Source organism: Rissa tridactyla, chromosome 8 (genome assembly GCF_028500815.1).
Source record: "Rissa tridactyla isolate bRisTri1 chromosome 8, bRisTri1.patW.cur.20221130, whole genome shotgun sequence".
Lineage (NCBI taxonomy): Eukaryota > Metazoa > Chordata > Aves > Charadriiformes > Laridae > Rissa > Rissa tridactyla.
The window spans coordinates 8929215-8949639 of NC_071473.1; the positions used below are offsets into that span (position 1 = coordinate 8929215).

The following is a 20425-nucleotide window of genomic DNA, read 5'->3' on the forward strand; positions in this document are numbered from 1 at the left end:
CTGATCGTTGTCCAACTGTGCCATTTTCCTGATGTGTGTATCCATTATATGAATAGACTTAGCCTTGTTAAAAAAAAAAAGACAAAAGTATTAGAGTAAAAAGCTTAAATTCTCAGAAATATACAATATTTTAAAAGATATTAATATTGTCAGCAATTATGATAACTACATTGCATGTGGGACAACAGCAAGTTAAAAAATAACTGCCAAGAGAAGTTACAATTATCCATCTATAGAAAACACATTTAGGAACTATTCTGCGAGTTACTTGTTAAGGGACTTTATGCAGTGATTGTGTGTACACACAGCTGCTGGGAGACAAAAAGATTAACCAAAGCAAAACCCGGAGCTGCAGGGCTGAGTGTGAGCCACGGCGGGAGCCGGAGACAGCTGGGCTGTGAGACATGGCGACGGAGGCCTGTAGGTGAGCTGCCCCTTGGGTCTAGGCAATAAAACCAGAGCAAAAATGATCACAAAATGCTGCTTTTCACTTTGCTGGGCTCCTCCGCCTCACTCCGTTCCCAGCTCCCCAAGCCCTTTGGCTCGGCAGCAGGTGTCCGAGCAGCCATCTTGCCAGGTCATCCCATCCCCAGAGACCCTCCTCACCTCACAGGGAAAGGCCTCTCGGCTCCCCCGTCCCCAGAGATTCACCTCACCAGGGGAAAGGACCCCCTTTCCCCATCCTCCCTCCCTCCCCCGGGCCTGGGCACGTCCCGATCCAGGGTGACATGGTGACAGGGACCCCCCAGGCTCCCTCAGCAACCTCAGGCCAAGGCCCCTCCCGGCACTCACCGACCCGTTCCAGTCAGCGCAGCCGGGGCCAAGTCGCTTTAGTAGACAATTTATTTTGATAAACTTGCTCAATAACAAAAATACAAGTGAAGAAAATTATGTTCATTTTATACAGTTTGTATTAACATTTGTTCGGAAATCATTAATTGAAAAATGTTCTAACCAATTAGAAAACAATCCTCAGTAAAGGCCGGGGCGGGGGACGCAGACGGTCAGGCCTCGAGCGGGGAGCGACGCGACGCCCAGGCAGGACAACCCGCTTGCAGACACCATTTCCTTCATTATTTTCATCCTTCACAAAGGTTTTAAAGGACAGCTTTTTTTTTTTTGTGTGTGTGTGTGTGTTGGGGCAAACGGTAATCTACAGTTGTGTTCTGAAGTGGTTAAACAACGGCTCTGAAACACAGGCATGACAGGAGGGCCCGAATCTGGCAGCGTTCCTGCAGCCAGAGGACGGGGCTGAGGTGGTGGTGCACACTCACAGCGTCTTCGGGAAACTGGTATCACTAGCCAGCAAGATTAACAACGAAAAACGATGTTAAATGGTTAGACTGGAGCATTCAGGGAAGCACGCCCTCCACAGGTCTGAGACAAACAGCTTCCAGGCGATTATTTCAGCTGAGCTCAACGGTAAGATTTACACAAACAAATTAACTAGTTCTCATTCCGAAGGTATTTTAAGTTTCCGATCTTACATTTTGTTAGCCAAGTAAATGACAAAGTGTGCCCAAATTACATTATGGTGGGACATCAAACCTTTGAGGGAATTTTGAAGCAAAAGACTAAATAAGAATCTCTAGTGACACATGAAATGAGCTGTCCTTCAAAAAGTTAAAAATAACAGCTGGCAGAATCAGAAAAGTTTATGTAAACACTCAACACAAATACAGGATTACCTTTGGAGAAAGATTCATACGGAAACATTTGCTTTTCATGAACTGAAAAAGTCTACAGATGTTCAGGCATGTTCAATACGAACTTCCTGTAGTTTAAAACAAAACCTTGTGCAAATAAAACCTATAAATAGTCTTCAGCAGATTTTACAGTGATGCTCTTAGGTATGAAAAGAACGCACACAACTTTAAAACAAAAGTAACAGACATAAGTTTGACAAATGATTGCACCATAAAACAGTGTTTTATATACAGTTTACAAGATATGATTTTCTGCTATAAATTAATACTGTACTATATAGTACTTAGTGACCTTATTAAAAGCAACTGTTGACAGCTGTCTCTTCAATTACTGGGTGGGTTTTTTTAAAATGCAGATGGCTGCACCTATTTCTGGACTTAAAATGTTGAAATATTTAATCAAACAATTTATTCGTTAAACCTCTGCTATCATTTAATAATTCATAGCAATAGCACTGGCAGGTCAGATAAATTTCCAGCCAGCCAGCCACAGTCTGGGTATGCTCCAAGATAAGTGTTTATACTTTTTTTTTTTTAAATGATGATCCATTTAATCTAAGCCTAAATCCACTGTATACATGATGTCACTATAACTGAAATAAGTAAGCTGGGGAGCGAGAAATATTAGCAGATGAGAAACTCTCCCCCCCACCTGTGTTCCAGTTACAAAAGTCTCCTAGAACTATTTACAAGAATGACATTTCTGAAAAAAATTAGAGCTTTTCTTTTTCCGCAACATAATTTATGGTCTAAGTTTTAGTGAATACTTCAGCTTAGGATACAGCAGTGATAACACCAGAAATTCAGACACACATCCAGCAGCTGACCCTTGCATTTTATCTTCACCAACATCACTGGGGACTTACGAAGGCTTAAATTAGAAACCAAATCGTACTTAAACCATTACTTCCAAGTAGGTGCCTGGCTGTATTTACAGATTAGCATACTTTAGAAAAATTGAGTGATCTGTAAACACTCCCTTCTATCTGTGAGTGAGCTGGCCGGAAAAAAAAAGTTGCTTATAGACCATTCTGATAACAAGTTTGTTGAAAAATGCCAAAAGAAAAAATATTTAATTCAGCAAATAACCTTTTTGCATTAAAATACCTTGGGAGGGGGAGAGCGAAGAGGTGGAGGAGGAAGACAGGGATCCACTAAGGTCTGAATGGCACGTAGTTTAAACAAATTGTGCAAACCGTCTTACTTTCAAACACTTAAGCTTATCTGATAAGCGATTATTTTGGAAACTGCTAATTACATTTTACCAACAACCTCATTCTAAAATACACTTTCACTAACATTTTAGAAAAATGTCTACTCAGTAATGCAGTTCTTCTAATAAGCTCAATGAAACAGCGCCGATAGTGCAGACAGCTTACCTGGGACACTAAACTGTACTTTCTGCAAGGTTAGACTGAGTGGTGAATTAAGAGGTCTATGGATTCAAAGGTTTATCCTTGTGTTGAAAAATAAAACTACCTTTAGTGAGGAATATTTACTCCCAATTTGGGTGGCCCTTAAATCCGCATTTAAAATAACAACTTTAGTAAACAAGGCATAAATTATTCAAACAATTATATTGCTCATTTGTTTTAAAGATGAATTAATAATTAAAATGAAAATAAATTAATACATCTTTGCAGTGGGATAGTGTTTGCATTACTTTAAACATTACATTTTACATGTGCTAGAGAAATGCTTACCTATGGTAAAATGCTGTGCTTGAACATGTATGAATGCTAATGTAACAACGCAGTAGAAAAAGAGACTTTCTGTACAACAGTTGCTAATAATTTAAATAGTGTCAGTTTCCCAAAATTAGGATTTTAACTTTAAGGTATGACATGATCTCACCTTCTACCCTCATATACAAATAAATTACCATAAAAAGAATTTTAGCTTAACTTAAAATTGCACCTAGAAAGGCATGGGATCATTTGTACCTATTACAAAAACCGTTAAAATCAAGGGCTGCTACAAAGAATGAGGTAAACTGAAGACTCTCAGCTATGTGGCCTTCAGAGAAATGGCTTTTTTCTATTGAGTTCTAGTTTTGCACACCACAGTGTTTTGCTAGCAAAGCGTTCTGAGTTCTTTTCCAGGAACCACTTGTGTGTATATACATATATATACATATATGTGTATACACACACACACACATACACACACACTGTATACTGCATCAGCAAAATATATATATATTTATATATATATTTATATAAATATAAGGAAGAAATCCCCCTCTAAAACGTTCCTTAGTGTTTTTCTAGAGCTTATGGGGGAGGAGGGGATGTATGTCTTCTTGCCGTTACATACATTTAGAGAACGTGTTTTGATCTATTGGCTTCTTGGTGCAGTAATGCAAGATTGATCCACATTGGTGCCAAAGGCTTTGCTCATCAGAAGGAAGATGTAGAATACTAATCTCCTAAACAGCGAGGCCAGCCTCACTTGAATTCCTCTGCAACCCTCTGGTCTACCACAAAGTTCATAAATACTTTGACTTCCAAATCGTTAGACGTTAAAAATAGGAACAGTACAGTAACGTGGGGCATTATGCTTCTCAGTGTAAAGCATTCTTCACTAGTGCCTATCACAGTGCAGACCTGACTGCATTAAATATGCTCAGGAGATTAGTCAACGCTGTCTGTATTTGGTTATGGGAAAGGCTCTCCTTTTTTTCATCCAAAGTGCATAGTGAGAACAAGTCAAAGCATTCCTCTTTTCAGTAAGTGTTTGATAGTCTGATCTAGGCATCCTCCTGAGAATGCAATTCTGATGTCTTGCTCTTTTCCAAAATAAAGTCCTGCAGTTCAGACATTCATCAGCCAGGTAAACAAACTTTGCCAGCAAATAGAAGTCCCACTATTGTAAAGAAAATGGATAAGACAAACAGTACATACGAAGACCCAACCACTGTGTTATTGGGTAATTTATATGGTTGACCTCCAACTTCATTGATGTAAAATCCTATTGGAAATATTAGGGCTGCCATACAGAATAGAATCACTGCAAAGAAAAGAGAAAAGAAAAATGGTCACTGCTGTGTTGAAGTCAAAATATTTACCAGTTCATAGAGCAGTCCAGAAAAGCAAGCAAAGTATTCTGACCAAACTGAAGAGCTGAGATATTCCAGTGCCTAACTTGCTTGAAATGACTGAGTAGGCTTTACCCTGCTTTTAAAACATTCCTCATCTACTCCCAAGAAAGACTGAAAGACCCCCAGTTTTGACTGTAATTTCAGTCCTGCTCACTAGATCATGAACTGTCTTTACAGAATAAAAGTTTGGGGGATGTACTTCTACCACCATCCACAAGTTTAGTCACAGAGCTCATTATTTCTCCAGTAATTTTAGAGTCATTTTTCCCCAAAGTCAAGACAAATGAACAGTCAACATTGAAGAAACTCCTTTTCTATTATCAGAGTTGATTTTTTCCAACTGTAGTTGCCCTCTGCCATTCTTCCACATAAACTCCTTTTCTGTAAAAGTTTTGCTAAAAATAGAAAACACATAGATTGTCATTACATATTCTTTTAGATTAAAATAGACTCGTTTCCTGAAGTTATATCAGTGTTTCCTTAAGTAATGAAATATCCTTAAGATTTTCCATCGGAATACAAAGAGAAGTTTTCTGATTCAGTTAAATCTAAGCTTCTTGGTGAAAAACTTCAAATTCAGACTGCATGAACAAAGAGAACCAAGAAATGAGGCTTTTTATTTCACCTGAACAGTTAGACTTATTTACATGGTTCGTGCTTACAACTGACTCTAGGTGGATGTACAAAAAGGAAACCAGAACATCAGAACATCAGCTGCTCCTTGCTTTCCGAAACACATGAAGCAGCTTCGCAACACTCAGGGTCAAGAGCAGCCACCACCAGGACCAGCTTTTCTTTCGGCTGACAATAACGAGCAGGAAAACAAATCAAGCGTTCCACTGGAGGGAGCTCGCCTCTCGCCTTAATTAACGGCACCGGCAGATCGCTTTTCAATGGGGAAGAAAAAGAGCACAAACAAAAAACAGCTGGCAACTGCAGAGTTACTACATTCTTGCTCAGTGCTACCTCGTTAGGCCATCTATTAAAACAAAATCAAAGAACCAGCGACTAGATGTTAAATATTAAGTAGTCTAGAAGGGATTAATCTACATGATTATTGGTCCATGTAATTTCACGCTACACAATCTAATCCTTAAGGAATGTTTCCCTTTATTTAATTGTATCTTAACCAACAGCTGGTCCATCTGAGGAGAGAAAGCTTGGCTATGTGTTTCTTGAGCAGATCTGTGCAAACATCGAAGAGCTCTATACTGGACTGGTCCAGAAAACACTGGTTGATGGGTGATTAGTAACACAACATACAATTAGTAACAGTTTGAACAATGTTCTGAGGATGAGTCACATTATCATAACTCAGCACACTTCCTATTACATCCAGTTTGTCCCTGACGAGCGTTCCAGTTATTTACAAAACTTCTATTATATTTTAACAATAACCCACTTATAGGAAATAGCTTTAGGATTCTGAAAACAACCTGCACTTTCAAGATTAAATCTCCTTTATTACATTCAAGAACTACACAGCTGGAAAAGTTCTGATGGCCTCATGGATATGGTTGTAGAATAGATCTTTATCCCTCTCTATTAAACCCCTGTTCTTTGAGGTGTGTTGTACATACACGCACCAGTGCTCCCAGGTGTGAGACCTGCCAGCGGCACCACAAGTGTCGGCCAGAGCGTGTGCCCACCGTCTCCTTGTGCTCCTGCCCCAGGACAGAAGGGCCCAGGTACCTCACAGCAGGAGAAAAAATAAATTCTGCACATGCCGGCAGTATGAAGAATGCTGATGCGCGTGCACATTTCAAACATTTACGACAGAAGTAACCAGCTGTCTTTTCCCTTGTGCACACACACAGTGCACATGTGCTGCTGTCAGGGTGTCCAAGCAATTTTTCTTAGTGTGGTCTGAATTTTCAGTCTACTGAAATAGCAAATGAAAAACGGATTCATCAAAGTCTCTGCCAGATTAGGAAGCCTGAATTATGGCAAAGTTTTGAGAAGTCATTAAGAAAAGACTGCATGATAAATTTATTTTTAAAGAAGAAGAAACTAAGGAGAAAATCCAACATACGAACTGCTCAGTTAACTTAATGTGTTATTCTTTCAGAAGGAGATTTATAAGCTAGAAAATAGGAATTTCTTATACAAGCTGTAACCCAAATGTAACTCTCCATATCTGGTAGTATCAACTCAATGAATTTTCGGCAACATTTCCAGCAACCCATAAAGAACTTCTCCCTCAAAAGTACTTGCTTTTGATTTCAAATTCTTCCTTGGGTAGAAGAATCTGCAGAAAAGACACTTAATGACTACAATATCTGTGAACAAGAATATTCAGGTAACAAAACACAATCATTTCTAGTCTGCTTCTGAATGGTGGCTGTCAAAAAAAAAGATCTAGTTCCTCTAACTCTTTAGCTTGAAATTGTTTTGAGCATCCAATGACAGCTTCAAAAAAATCCAGGATACAGAGCATTAAAAGAAGGAAAAAGCTATGGTCTAGTCTTTAGAGGGCTCATTGTAGTACCTGCTCGGCTCTTCAGAGATGCGTAACGCAGAAAGTAGCACCTGGTACAAATCTTTAGTAACGCAAGAAGCACTTTATTTATTCACCGGGGAACACCAAGATAGCTACTGTTAGTTAAGAATGCGATTATCCTGCCCCATTTTCACTTGCATTCCAAAAAGCAAGTCCATTATCCTCATGAACATTTAAATCCTGAGGCAAAAGGAGTAACAGCCTCTCTGGTGACTGTTGGAAAAAAGGTAGAAATATGATTTTTCTGTCCAGCGTCTCCTCCCTTGATACATCTCAGAGAAGGACCCACTTCAGTGGCAGCAGACACAAACTGAATTCCCTTTCTAGTTGTAGCAGATGGTAAGAGACCTGAATCTGTGTAAGATGTAAACAGATCTTGTGGGAGCTCTGTGAATTCCTGCAACAGCCAAGATTGTTACAATATACATAAGACCACCTAGGTGGCCTCTGCAGAGACTAAGCTCTGGACATCATTTCTAATTATGGAACCTAGCAGCATTTGTCCTAATGACCATGGAAATTACAACGTTTGAGATTTACCATAGGTTCACCACATCCTATCTTCTAACCCAGAAGATGGCATAATGAACACCCTGAAAAGACAAAGGTTTTACATAAATTCGAAGTAGGGCTAGCAAAAAAAGGAGCAGCTTCAGAGATACATGGAACAGATCCAAAGCCAGGTTACTTTTTTGCTACCAACTCATGCCACTAAGTCACAGGGCATAATTAGTGATGAAGTGATATAGAAGCTGGGATGGTAATGGGCAGTTAGGTGACATGAGCAACCAGTAAATATTACCATGCAAAGGAATAGCTGATCAGATCTTTGGCTGCCATCAACACACGAGGCACAGATATGAGTTTGCAATACCTCATTCATTAACGAAGCACACAAACACCTGGGCAGTGCACAAACGAACATCAAGAAGGAATCCACTCTCCATCACATTGTATGGTACTACAGTTAACAGGACTCAAACATCAGTGACAGCTTTGATAGTATCTATGCCCAAAGCGACAATACCTATCACATCAGGAGGAATACCGTAATTCTTGACTCTTTTCTACAGAAAATGAAGGAGAACTTTCACATTTGCCTTTAGAAGACTTGTGTCACTTACGCAGTATGACCTGGAAGAGGGATGTATCTCTCCTTTCCACAAAGCTGTTTTGTGGTGAAGCCAAAAAGACAAGTTTCTGTGCAGCAAACCCCCCAATGGCTGGGGAAGGATGCAAATGCTGTGCTAGTAAATACTCTCTCGGGCATATCACTTTAGAAGTGTATATAAGAAAGCGAATTGAGAGATCAAACTTTCGTCCTTCTTGTGTCCCTTAGCTACACAAGATAGACAAGACCATTCTCAGCAATAACTCATATTTACACGTACATGGTTGAAAAAATCTGGAGTCATCCAAGATAACAAGATTACAAGCAAAAATTCCATGAAAAATATAAGCTATCTATTTATATATATATATATATATATATAAACTCTAGTGTGAACTGGGCAAGAGTGACCTCTTACCAGGCTCTCCTTGCTGCTGTGAGGGTGGTGAGGAAAGGGCTGAGGAAGAAGACTCCTTTGCCCTTAGATGATTTACTCTGGACCCCCTTGCATTTGAAGAGAACGGAGCTGCCAGTCCCAGAGCTGCTCTTGGCAGTCCCAGCAGAATTCCCCGCCTGCCGAAGATACCGTGTCCTATGTTGTGTTCAGAAAGATCTGTGAGAAGAATACCTGCTAGCAGCCTGCACTAGGCTGTTAAGCCTAGTCTTGAAGTTACTTGCAGAAGAGATGTAATACAACTATGAAGTTTTCCCTACTACCTTCTCACGAGTTACACACGTTTTCATCTCATAGCACTGGCACTTCACAGGAAGGACCAGTTCATGGTGTTCCAAATTGATTCCACATGGTTACGTGTTTCCTAATACTAATCTACAAATAGGTTACTAATTTGTGTTGCCATCCAATGAACCACAGAACTCACTCTCACCAATTTTTTGAAAAATACAGAACTCTTCCTCCCATTCACTTCTTTTTTTCAAAAGTGATTTTTCTTACAAGTGAGTTTAGCAATAAAATTTCCCACCGTCATTGTTAGCAGGAATGCAACGGTCATGGAGTCATATGTATTGGAGATGAATACCAAAGACATTGAATTTTAGAATTTCAGCAACATAGCAATCGTATCTTAAAAGAATTATGAATAGGTCTAACTTGCAAAAGAACAAATTAGTATGTTTCATTATTAAACATCTCATAACAAAAGGCAAGTGCTGCAATAAAAGAATGTCCTTCTATATTTAGACTTCTAATAATGGACCTGTTGCAAGCCTAAAGACATCTACAGAAAAAAATGGCCTTAGGATATCAGATTTTTTGGCTGAACTAACCATCACAGTTGTAAAAAACTAAAGATGCAGGGACGTGATGATTGAAGATATTAAAAAAAAAACCAAACCAACATGAAAATATGTAAAGTCCCAAATATAAGCTCTGAATTAAGAAAAAAAACCTCGGTAAATAAATTGTGGTATCAACTATCAATATATAGTACTCCAAAACCCCTCTTTACCCTAGAGCTTTGACTTCAGCTTACTGTAAGCATCTTAATTTTGTATGGCATTTTGAGTTTAAGCCCTCCCTGCATACATTAGATCTACATGAAATATGTATAGATAAACAAGGGCACTGGAAAAGTTGGGATGTAATATTCAGTAACACTCATGTCTGCTATTTTAATCATTCACCGGAAAATAAATAAAAGTCAATCACAACAGATACAGCATTTCAATAGCTCCATTGTCTGCAAGAGCTGCACTATTAATTTAATATGCCGTGTAGCAAAGTTGTCAGAAGGATGGCTTTGATTGTACAAGTGCCTCAGTGAAGTACCTTTGCTGAAGCTGAGCGCTTTTTTATATTATTCCCTTCCCCAAAACAAGGTTAAATCTCATTCATATTAGATACCATTACATGTCACAAAGTTACATTAAACCTTATTTATGCCTGTGTAAACCACAAACTCGCATTTTCTAGTTAGTGTTCACACTACCTTTAGTGGTATGTCATAATTCAAGTCAATTTAAAAGCCCTCAGGTTTTGAGTTTTTTCATGCTGTCATCCCCACCATTAAGGCACCATTTCACAGTTGGGCTAAGCCTGTAACACACACCAAGAAAAGGAAGTTTGAAAGTTATTCCCCTTACTCATTATAACTGTTTTTCTTTTGCACTGAAGTAGCCATAGGATATGTTTCCCTGTGTGGAAACACAGAGCTGCTAGAGAAGGCTCAGCTGCGAGGAGTTACGCTGGTGCTCATATGGAGCAGAATCGAGGGAGGCAGAAAACCACTGGTATTCCTCCCTCCAGCTAAAGCACTGCTGCGGGTCACTTATGGAAGCAAAAGTCTCAGTGCTGAGAAGCACAGCAGATGCTCTGCAGTGGGCAATCCTCCTGCATCGCCAATTAGGATGCAGATATTCTGAATAAAACACCCACTGTGAGCGTGAAGCAGGACTGAACCAGCGTCAATCCTGAATGAGGTATTCGTGAGACACCTGAAGTAGGGATGGATTTCCAACTATAGTAAGCCTCAGATGTATCAACTGCCTCCTCTTCCTCAGGGATGGAATTTTCAGTCATTCCATTCTGCTAGGAATACGTCCTGGATATATAGGAGCGGGGAAGTATGAAAGACCAACGGACACACAGTTCAGGACTGACCTCTTCTATCCTTGCTCGTATTCTTAGGTCAATTAATGGCACCGCCCAAGGAAGGTAGGGGGGTCAGGCCTTCCTTTCTCTCACCTTGGGCCACAGACTATTATTCCCTCTCAATTATAGCCACTTAAGATACCAACCCCTTGATTTTTGAAGAATTTTATTTTTTCCCCAGATGTGGTATTTAAAGAGAAGGAACGTTTTGTATCGTAAGAGCCCTAAACACTCACTGCTCCTTGACAACACTCTAGTGTTATTTTAGACTGCACCAGTTTATCCTGCATACAGGTCAACTGTGTAGTTGAGGTCACTTACTTCCAGTGAAAGCTATCCAGCGGGCATATTTAGTAGCTTCTCTTCGCCAGTGGGAAGCCACCAGCAAACCACATGTGACAGTTAGTGAAATGATTCCCATAATGATGAAAAATAACGTAGTGACCCACTCAGGAGGCAGCCGTGGAGGAATACAGGTCCTGTCACGTCCATGGATGGTTTGACACTGTCGCACAAGGCCAACTGTGAGAGCACCTGAAAATACATAGCAGAGAGGCAAGTAAACTTTCAAAATCCTCTCTGAGGGGCGCTCAATTGCAAACCAAAGCTCAGAATTGTCCAAAAATAAGGGATTCTTTCTTTGATGAACCTTAGTAAGTCTTTCAAACACAGAGGATGCAGGGGGGCCATGCTTTAAACATCTATCTTTGTGTTCTTTCATCATGCATTTGCACAAGTTGAAGTGAGATGGCTGCAAGCTGTATCTGCTCTTGAGTGGCAATCAAGGTCTAATCAAAGGGATAAAGCGCTCCTGTAAAGCCTGCCAATATCAGCTGAAGTGGTAGCCGAGTTGTACAGAGGATCACTCCCTCATCCATGCAAGATGAAATACTTTTATAATCTAACAAAATGAGCTGCAGACCCCTAAAATGCCTTTAATTGTCTAATGCCTTTTCCCCTCATCTGTAAATACAGCTTTAAACCTCAAAGTCTTACAGCAGAAACTGCATTTAATTCATACCGAGATTTTAAGAACATTACAAAAAAAAAAAAACCACTTCTTGACAATATTTAAGAGTTCCTCTACGTAAGAGACTGGTCAATCCTTTTGACAGCTAACAAGAGTTACTACACACACAAACTGGGATATCTATCAAAAAGATCCTAGAAAAAGGACAAGACTGGTACAGAAACCATAAAGTTTTACACAAAATGAGGTATTTTGTGTTAAATAAAAAAAAAAATCTGATTTAAAATCCAGTTCAGTGTTTTTAAGACTCATAAAGAAGCTTTTAGTAAGCTTTAATAGCAAAGTGCTCTTTATTTGGAAAATTTTAATTCAAAATTAACATGCAAGATTAAAATCCAATTCTTCCAGTGTCTCCTAAACATTAAGTCCTGTATTTCTCAATTTTGTCCCTTCTTCTGAACTGTTTTCCTAAATAATCACAATTGTCCTTTACCTAAATTAGGAGCAAAAAGCAACAGCTGATAATATTAGAGTCAACATCTTCCTCCACAAATTATTGTAAGTAAATATTGTCATAGTGTTGACCTGTTTAAAATAAGAAGAGGGCAACTTAGAAACAATTAAGACATTAACACTTGGAAGATTAGGTTTAGCACGTCTTCTGGAGGGAGAAACAACTGTCATACTTTTTAGCTTCTTTTGATAAAAAAAAAAAGGCAGAAAAAAAGGCAGGAAACAAAGAAGTAAGCCAATAGTCAAAGGGTACCCAGTCCTAGCGTGCACCTCCGAGCACCCTGCAGCCAGCTTCTACAAGAGTTCAGATCCTGTTTGCTTACACCTCAGCAAGGAGTACCACAGGATCAGCGTCTGAGCTTAGAGTCACTGGGGTGCGAGGCAGAATATCATGTTTTATTAGATGCAGCACTTGTGATACGCTCCTACAGGATGAAGAACCAAGAGCAAAACCATTACTGAATCACTTCTGTTGAAGTATTACTGTAACCTTTGTTTAGACTATAAATCTTTAGCCTTATTCAAATTCATCCTTTTAATTACATATTCATCAACTGAAAGATTCAGAGATGAATTTTCAGCTACAAGTTGAAGTAAAATCCTTTAAGAAAGCGTCAGTTACAAAACCAACAAAACTGGCATTTTCTACTCCAGATACACAGCAATCACACCATTACTGCGCACCGGGATCCCACACAACGGAGGCAGCACTGCAGACGCGATCTCGCACAGCTCACACACCTGCGCAGCGCGCAGCTTCACATGAGCTGCTTCTCACTCGCTTTTTCACAGCCTGCGACGTTTTCATTTTACATCAGCCGCTGGGGCTGAGGGGAGATGTGCACGTGTCCTTCAACGTCAAGCTCCCTGAAACACCCGCTGCAGAACCTCATACAAAAGACTAAGTAGTTTCCTGTAGTTTGGGGATAGAGAGGCTATTCACTGCAGTACCATACAACAGGAAATTAATCCCAATCACTCTGCGAGACTGGGATTTGCCAACAATTTTACTATACTTACAGTAGAAGTCAGCTTTTTCTAAACTGCAATTCTAATCTAAAGAATGACTTCATAAAAATTACATCACACACACATTCTGAATTCAGAAACCTCTCCTGAATCCAGTGGCAATAATTTAGTGCATTTTTAACTGTGGCAAAAGCAACAGTGATAAGAACCGCTGTGCTGGCCTCCAGTCCATTTTGTGTGTTAACTGGTACCGAGGAACAGCTGCTATACAGGAGCATGTATTAGAAAGAGACAACTAACTCATCTTTCAAATGCAATTTGTAGTTTATACTGAAGCCATTTTTCAATTAACAAGCGCACATTTAACATGTCAGATTTAGAGAGGACCAAAGCTAAGCCCAACAGTGCGGTAACTAGAGGAAACAGAAGAAAACTCCATCTTGAACTACTATTTTTTCAGTGCAGTTTTTTTGCTGTCAACATCTACTTCTCCAAAGACAGATTTTCTTAAAAAAAAGAACACCAAAACCAACAAATCCACAACTGAAAATGAAAAAAACAATCAGTTAAATCTCTGAATTGTGAATACCAGGGCAGTATCCCTTTTGAAGACACAAGGATAGTTGCAAGAAACTCCTTAGAGCAGGGTTTCCTGAACATCACTTCTCATGCCCAAGTTGCTCTACTCTTTTTTTTTTTTTTTTAAATCAGAGTTTTAAAGCATAAGCAAATAAATTTCAGGATCTGCCATTTTGGAGGAAAAACACTGAACTTTATGGTTAAGCTTTTGCTAGCACGTGCTTAGTATTTTCTCTTAACTCTGCTTCATGGATTACAAAAGTAGATATACTCCATATTGAAGGTTTTGAACCTTGAGTCTGCAGACTCTAGGGAGACAAATGGAAGGCAAGAGAAGGTCTGTGATCTAGTTCTAAAGGTTTCACAAACGTAACTGGGAGAAACAATCTCATTATGTGCTCATAAATTTAGTTAAAGTTTAAGTTCACTATACAGGGATACCTCAATTGTGTACATAAACTAGGCAGAAGGAAATTAAACCTCACAGTTTGGTCCCATAGTGACAAATCTCCTGTTGAATGCAGACTTCAAAAGAAGTCTCTGGTGTGGAAAAAGTATTTATTTGCCACAGAATTCAAAAGAAGAGTGGGTTTACATGGTAATTTATTGTCTTGGTCCCGCTCTAAAGCAATCAAGCAGACAGTTGCCAGGCAGCTGCCAAAAAACTAACTTGTTACAAAAAATCTTGTTTAACCTTATCTAGTCTATCATTGAAAAGAGGGACAGAGATACTGAATCGAACAGATCCCTTCTGCCTGTAGTTGGAGAATAGCCCAACAGTCCCTCTCAAGCCAGTCACTGAGTTCCTCTCTGGTCTCTGGGTAAGAGGTTTTTAGTCATTCCCTCAGAAGAATTCCAGTATAATTGCTGAAAATCTACATGCCTAACACAGGTATAAACCAAACAGCACAGCTAATGCTAGTACATTAGGCAGCTTAAAGATGGATACAGCCCTAAAATACATGCAGAGGAGTAACGACACCTGCGCATCCTCCCCATTGCAATGCCCGCACTGCACGGCCACCAGGAGCTGTGAGGACAACGTGGAGACGCTGGGGGCTGCATCCTTCTCTCATACACCTCTCCCTCCATAGTTTCCCAGGCTGGCACTCTGCAGGCCAGTACAGCTAGTGCGAGAGGTCATTAGGATATGTATTTCTGATTAGTTAAAATGAGATTCAGCCTTGATCAAACCAGAGGATGCTGCACTGAACAAATGTCAGTGAAGTGGTCCTTAGTCTTTTCCAGTAAATCTATTCCCTAAAGTGCCGGTGCATTTCAAACACATTAAATGACCTTCCAGTAGTGACAGTTGGACTATAACCAGGACTCCAGTTTATATGAGTGAAAGACTTCATGATCATATTCCTACACTCCCTCACCCAACTCCTCCAGACTACCAGTAATGCTCATTTTCTGACACTGCATATTTTTACCAGAATAAGTAATAAAAAGACTCTTTAACAAATATACCAACATTTGGGAGCATCACCTGTTTAACAATTAAGTTTCACAAAACCATTGAGGGAAAGACGGGAAAAGGCACCAAACCAAAGAAACGCTCCGATGTGTGGCTGCCACCGAGCCGACCCACAAGTCCCACTTCAGCCCCGCCGGTGCAGTGCCATCCCTCTCCCGTTTCCGTGGTAACTACACAGCCACCAAGGAGGAATCACCCGCTACAGAGAGAAACAAAGATTGCTGCAGCCCTTTCACTCCCCCACCTCTCCATCACTTCTGAATTACTAAAAGTGGCACAGCAATACCACGGCTGGAAAGCAGTAGCATAATAACAGCTATTCAGATGTTTGCTGTTCATCTATTATTTGACAGCCAGAACACGCGGGATCAAGTGTGCCAGATGGACACAGGAGAGGTGCCACTGCCGTGAAGAGCTTACCATAACATAAGAAGCAATTAATACGGTGAAAGCACGACGCAGTGAACAAGGTGGGGCTCAAACGTTAGAAGGTCACAGAGCCCAGCAGCTATGCTCTCACATGAACATACAAACCACAAATCCTCAGAACTGCTCTTGCTCATACAGCCTGGGGTACCTGCCCCTCCTCTGCCCTCCCCTACTGCCCCCACTTGAAAATGTCCTTACTCTTTCCCATCATTTCAGAGAAAATGCTATTCCTTGGGTTTAAATGCGTCTGCAACCCTTTACATTCCTTGACAACAGCTTCCTCGCTTTTACGTTCCATATACCGACCACATCCTTAGCAAATTACTTACTACTAACATTTAATAAATATTACAGGCCAATATGCCTAGTGAAGAGGTTAAAACATCCAACTGCTGCCAGACAGCCTGCCTGCCCTCCCTCGCTGTGCTGACGAGATGGTGTGGTTCTGATAGAAACCTCAGTTGTGACTGCCAGACAATTTCTGCTCAAACAAGATACTATGGACTTGTTAAACCATCCTTGCTAAGTGAAAAGCACAGTTTACAGGGTTCCTAATGAGGTGATCGTGATGTAAATCTTTGAGCACCGCCAACGTGGCAAGGCCACTGATAAGTTTTATGTTTTAGTAATGAGCACAGTACATGGAGCTATGTTATTTGGGCACGCTAAAACATTCATTGCTGCTGGTTAGGTAACAGTCGCATGCCAGAGAATGACAAATGTAAAATAAGGGCAGCTCAGTGAAGCCATTCCCTGTAACTCTTATTGGGCCACAGACAAGGACAAGAGGAAATGAAGTTTTTCTTTGAAAGTTTCTAAGTTCTATCCAATTAAGAAACTTGAATGGAAAAAGGTCTAGGTCCATCTAAGAGGAGGAACAGGCTGCAGCTGTAGCTTGCTACCCAGTACAAGTGGAAGCTTTAAAGGTCTAAAGAGAATGCAGTGATTTGGTCATGGCAGACTAATTCCCTGTACCAACGTTAAGGATAACCACCGAGTTGACTTTGGCCATCTTGCCTTTAACATGTCTGCTGCTCCTTGCCTGCAACCAAGCCTCTCTGACAGAAGACCGCGTTCAAAGTGAGCGAAGCATAGCCGGGGAATTCCTGAGAGGAACAAACAACAGAGCACAGTAAGAATAGTTCCAATGCAACCGCCCGTAACAGCAAACAAGGACACAATATTTCCAAGAAGAAAATTCTTCTAAGTCATCCAAGAAATTTGGCAGTTTAAGTGGGATGTTTCCCAGTCTTACATATGGAATTTATTTTCCTCCAATGGGCACTTTAAGTGATGTTACTATACAAAGTGGGAAGAGAGAATGCCTTACTTAGGTTTATTTATATGTATATTGCTTTGGGGAAAATTTCTATTAATTCTATATTCTAGGAATTAGTTCCTTGTAAACAGAATACTCTCCCTTCTGCCTTTCCCGAAATCCAGGGAACTAACATTCCTGATCCTTCCCTACCATAGCCTGGGAGGTCACTCCAGGCTGCATATAGTTAGTTCTACTTATTCCAGTGTAAAACTCCATCAGAAATCAGGCCCTGTACCCTCTCTTATGGGGAGATTAGTCGCGCTTACAGTAAGCAACGGAGAAGGTTAGGGAGAAAGCTATGCTTTTGCAGGATATGCACCACCTCTGGTGGGAAGAGGAAAAAGACAGCAATACCCTGCTGGTTTGCAAAGCACTTCAAAACTGGGGAGGAAAAAAGGATTAAGAATGCTGGGGAAGACCTCTTGATTCAAGAAGGCACAGTCCATGTTGTAATAGTTAAAAGAATTGCAGGGTGTCTGTAGGTAAGGTCCCACTGAAGGATGCCCACAGGCACAGCTCCTAGAATTCTTTTTGTATCTACAACTGCTCTGAGTTACCGCCTTGTAAAAGGAAACATAGTTAATCCTCAACTAAATTTTCAGCCATTAACCCATTAAAGCCATTTAAAAATGTTTACAACCTCAAATAATGTCATATCAGAGCATTTTGTAAAATAGCACATACACATCATTAACTGCAGCTAAGTAACTATAAGCAAGTCGAACACCCTTTCCTCCACTTTTGCTTAGGTCATTGTTGTAGGACACTACAATAACAGGATTATACCGAAATAACTAAAAAGGATCAAAATATAAGATACAATCAACTGCTGGTTTCTTATCAAGTATGAGACCACCATATCTGTTACTGTTCTTATGTAAATAATTACTTCTTTTGTGAGGGATCGGGGGTAGTTTGAATAGATGCTCTTTAGCACTTACGCTGCTAAAACAACGTCGAGGTTACCATGCAAGTACAGTATTGAGGATGTGGCATGACAGATTGATTCTTTTACTGCGGATGTTCCGGTATGTTGTTCAGTTAGTAGATTAAGAGGCAACCAAGTTCAGACTTACTAAAATAAGATTTATGAATGTTAAAGGATGATCTAGAGAAAGGCTTAAAAGAATAACAGAGGATTAACTGCAGAGGCAGAGAACATAGAGGGGTCCAAAACAAAGGGATTACGAATTACCTTTCCTGTCCTTTGTATGCCAGATCCTTGTCTTTGTCTCTCAAATCATCTAACAGGTATTCTAACCCTGGAAGAAAAGCTTTGGAGTTTCTCACTTCGAAGCAGACCAGATGCAAGATCAATTCATATGCCCGCTGGATATTTATTGGTATGAAACAAACACCTAAAAATTTATACAATGTTAAAAGACCAGTTTTAATAGAGACCTAGATTTACCTGCAAAGTCCTTGCTATATCTAAAGTGCATCTTTTAAGAGCAACTCAAACCACTATTGCAAGAGAGAGCACGTTATTAGATAAGCTGCTATTTCTCTTCTACTCCATTTGTCCCCTTCTCTGGAATCAAAATGTTCTCTCCCTTTAAAACCAACTTTGAAATGCACCATTCTTCTTGCCCTAGAATTGTAAAAGGTGCTTCCTTGTTTCAGGAACTAAGTGACTTTCTTAAAAATACTCATATTGGCAACAATAGGTGAGTTAACGTCCCTAGATTCAAACCCAGCTTCCGCTAGCTATGAGGAATCTACCAATTGAATTCTATTTAACCATCTAATGGCCAGAGAATTTAATTTATTAGGTTCCATTTTTGGCACTCTTTAAAACTCCAAAGCTTATTGGCTTTTAAATGGAAGAATTCTCATTTTTAAAGTCTAAACTCAATGTTAAAAGAGTTGTGGTATATTAACAGAAAAGCCTGCCTTGCTGCTGAAGACCATCTGGTGCCTGAGTTGTCTCAAAAGTTTTCAATTCAGTGTTTGTATCATGCCTAATTCAAACCAAATCCCCCCTCCACAAAAACCACACTCTTCTCCCTCCCTCCTCCCACCACCAAAGAAAAAAAGTCAGGGGCCATCTATTGGGAAAGATCCTTATGACTTACACATATTAGAAAAGTTTATTACTACAGAAAACAATCACTATGATACACGAGTTGCAACTGATGTTTTAATTGCAGATATTTGGACCAATAAAAAGCATGTTTCTTTCTGAATTATGACCACACTGCTTGCGTATTGGGGTGGGGTTTTTTTAATGTTTGAGTTCTGCCTTGCCTTTTTATTTTTATTTTTTTTTTTTAAGAAGAGATGGACCACCACACACTGAAAGAGCTATCCTCAGGCAACAACGCAGGAACAACTCTCCTGAGGACATAACAAAGGCTCTGTGTGTTCTCACGTATCAGAGCCAAGAGATCTGCCCACGCTGAAGGTATTCTTTCCTACTTCAGAAGACAGCACTAATTAAATGTTGGTAAACAGGATCTCTAATAAGTTGCATCCTTCTGGTTGTTTATTTTCTGACACTTTAAGCATTTTCACAATAGGATAGTGTTGTCAGTGACTAGAATCTTTACAATTTCTGAAGTGGCAAGGGCCTGGAAAAAAAGAGAGAACTTTAAAAACAAAACAATAAAACTTTATGTTTTATTTAGCTTAAAAAAAACCAAACAAAAAATCCATGGTTTTTCCACTTTTCCCCCAACCATATTAGAGCTACTCAAAGTTGACAAAATTCGCTGTCTAAAAAAAGAAAGATCAAAGGCAGTGTCAATATTTAAAAGTGATTTTTCTAGTCAGCTACACCAGTTTTATACCATATGTTCAGTTGAAAGCCAGAAGCTATGACACCTACAGCTGTTCTGCCATTTAACATCTGATGAGCTTGTGCTCTTTTCAAGAGTTATATTTGGCTTCAGAGAGAGCTGTAAAATGATACCTCTCCATCCAATACACCACACAACCCTACCCCAACCTTCTCAGGAATGGTCTGCTAATCACTTCACAATCGTACGGTTGACATGCAGGCTCTTTGAGGCTGGCCATCATCTAAAGGAGCCAGTGATGTGAGGTGGCCAAGCTGGGTGAGTAATGGCAGCACCAGAGTTTGCCAAGTAGTACAAACACAACCAGCAAAACCACAGAAATTCTGGATCTTCACCAT

At 40.0% G+C, this 20425-nt stretch overlaps 1 protein-coding gene across 2 annotated transcripts in view; it reads right to left on the bottom strand.

The window, feature by feature from the left end:
- Positions 1-816: 816 nt before the first annotated feature.
- MOSMO (modulator of smoothened) overlaps positions 817-20425 on the bottom strand; it is a 31935-nt gene continuing 12326 nt past the window's right edge. Inside the window, exons 2-4 of one of the 2 annotated variants that reach the window (XR_008468255.1) lie at positions 11350-11562; positions 10367-10473; positions 4577-4715 (exon numbers count right to left, since the gene is read on the bottom strand). Coding sequence is in view for 1 of the 2 variants with exons in the window: in XM_054213303.1 (XP_054069278.1) it covers positions 4531-4715; positions 11350-11562 (398 nt within the window). In the remaining variant the exon portion in view is untranslated. Of the gene's footprint in view, positions 4716-10366; positions 10474-11349; positions 11563-20425 lie in introns of both variants that reach the window. The other variant, XM_054213303.1, reaches the window with a different exon arrangement.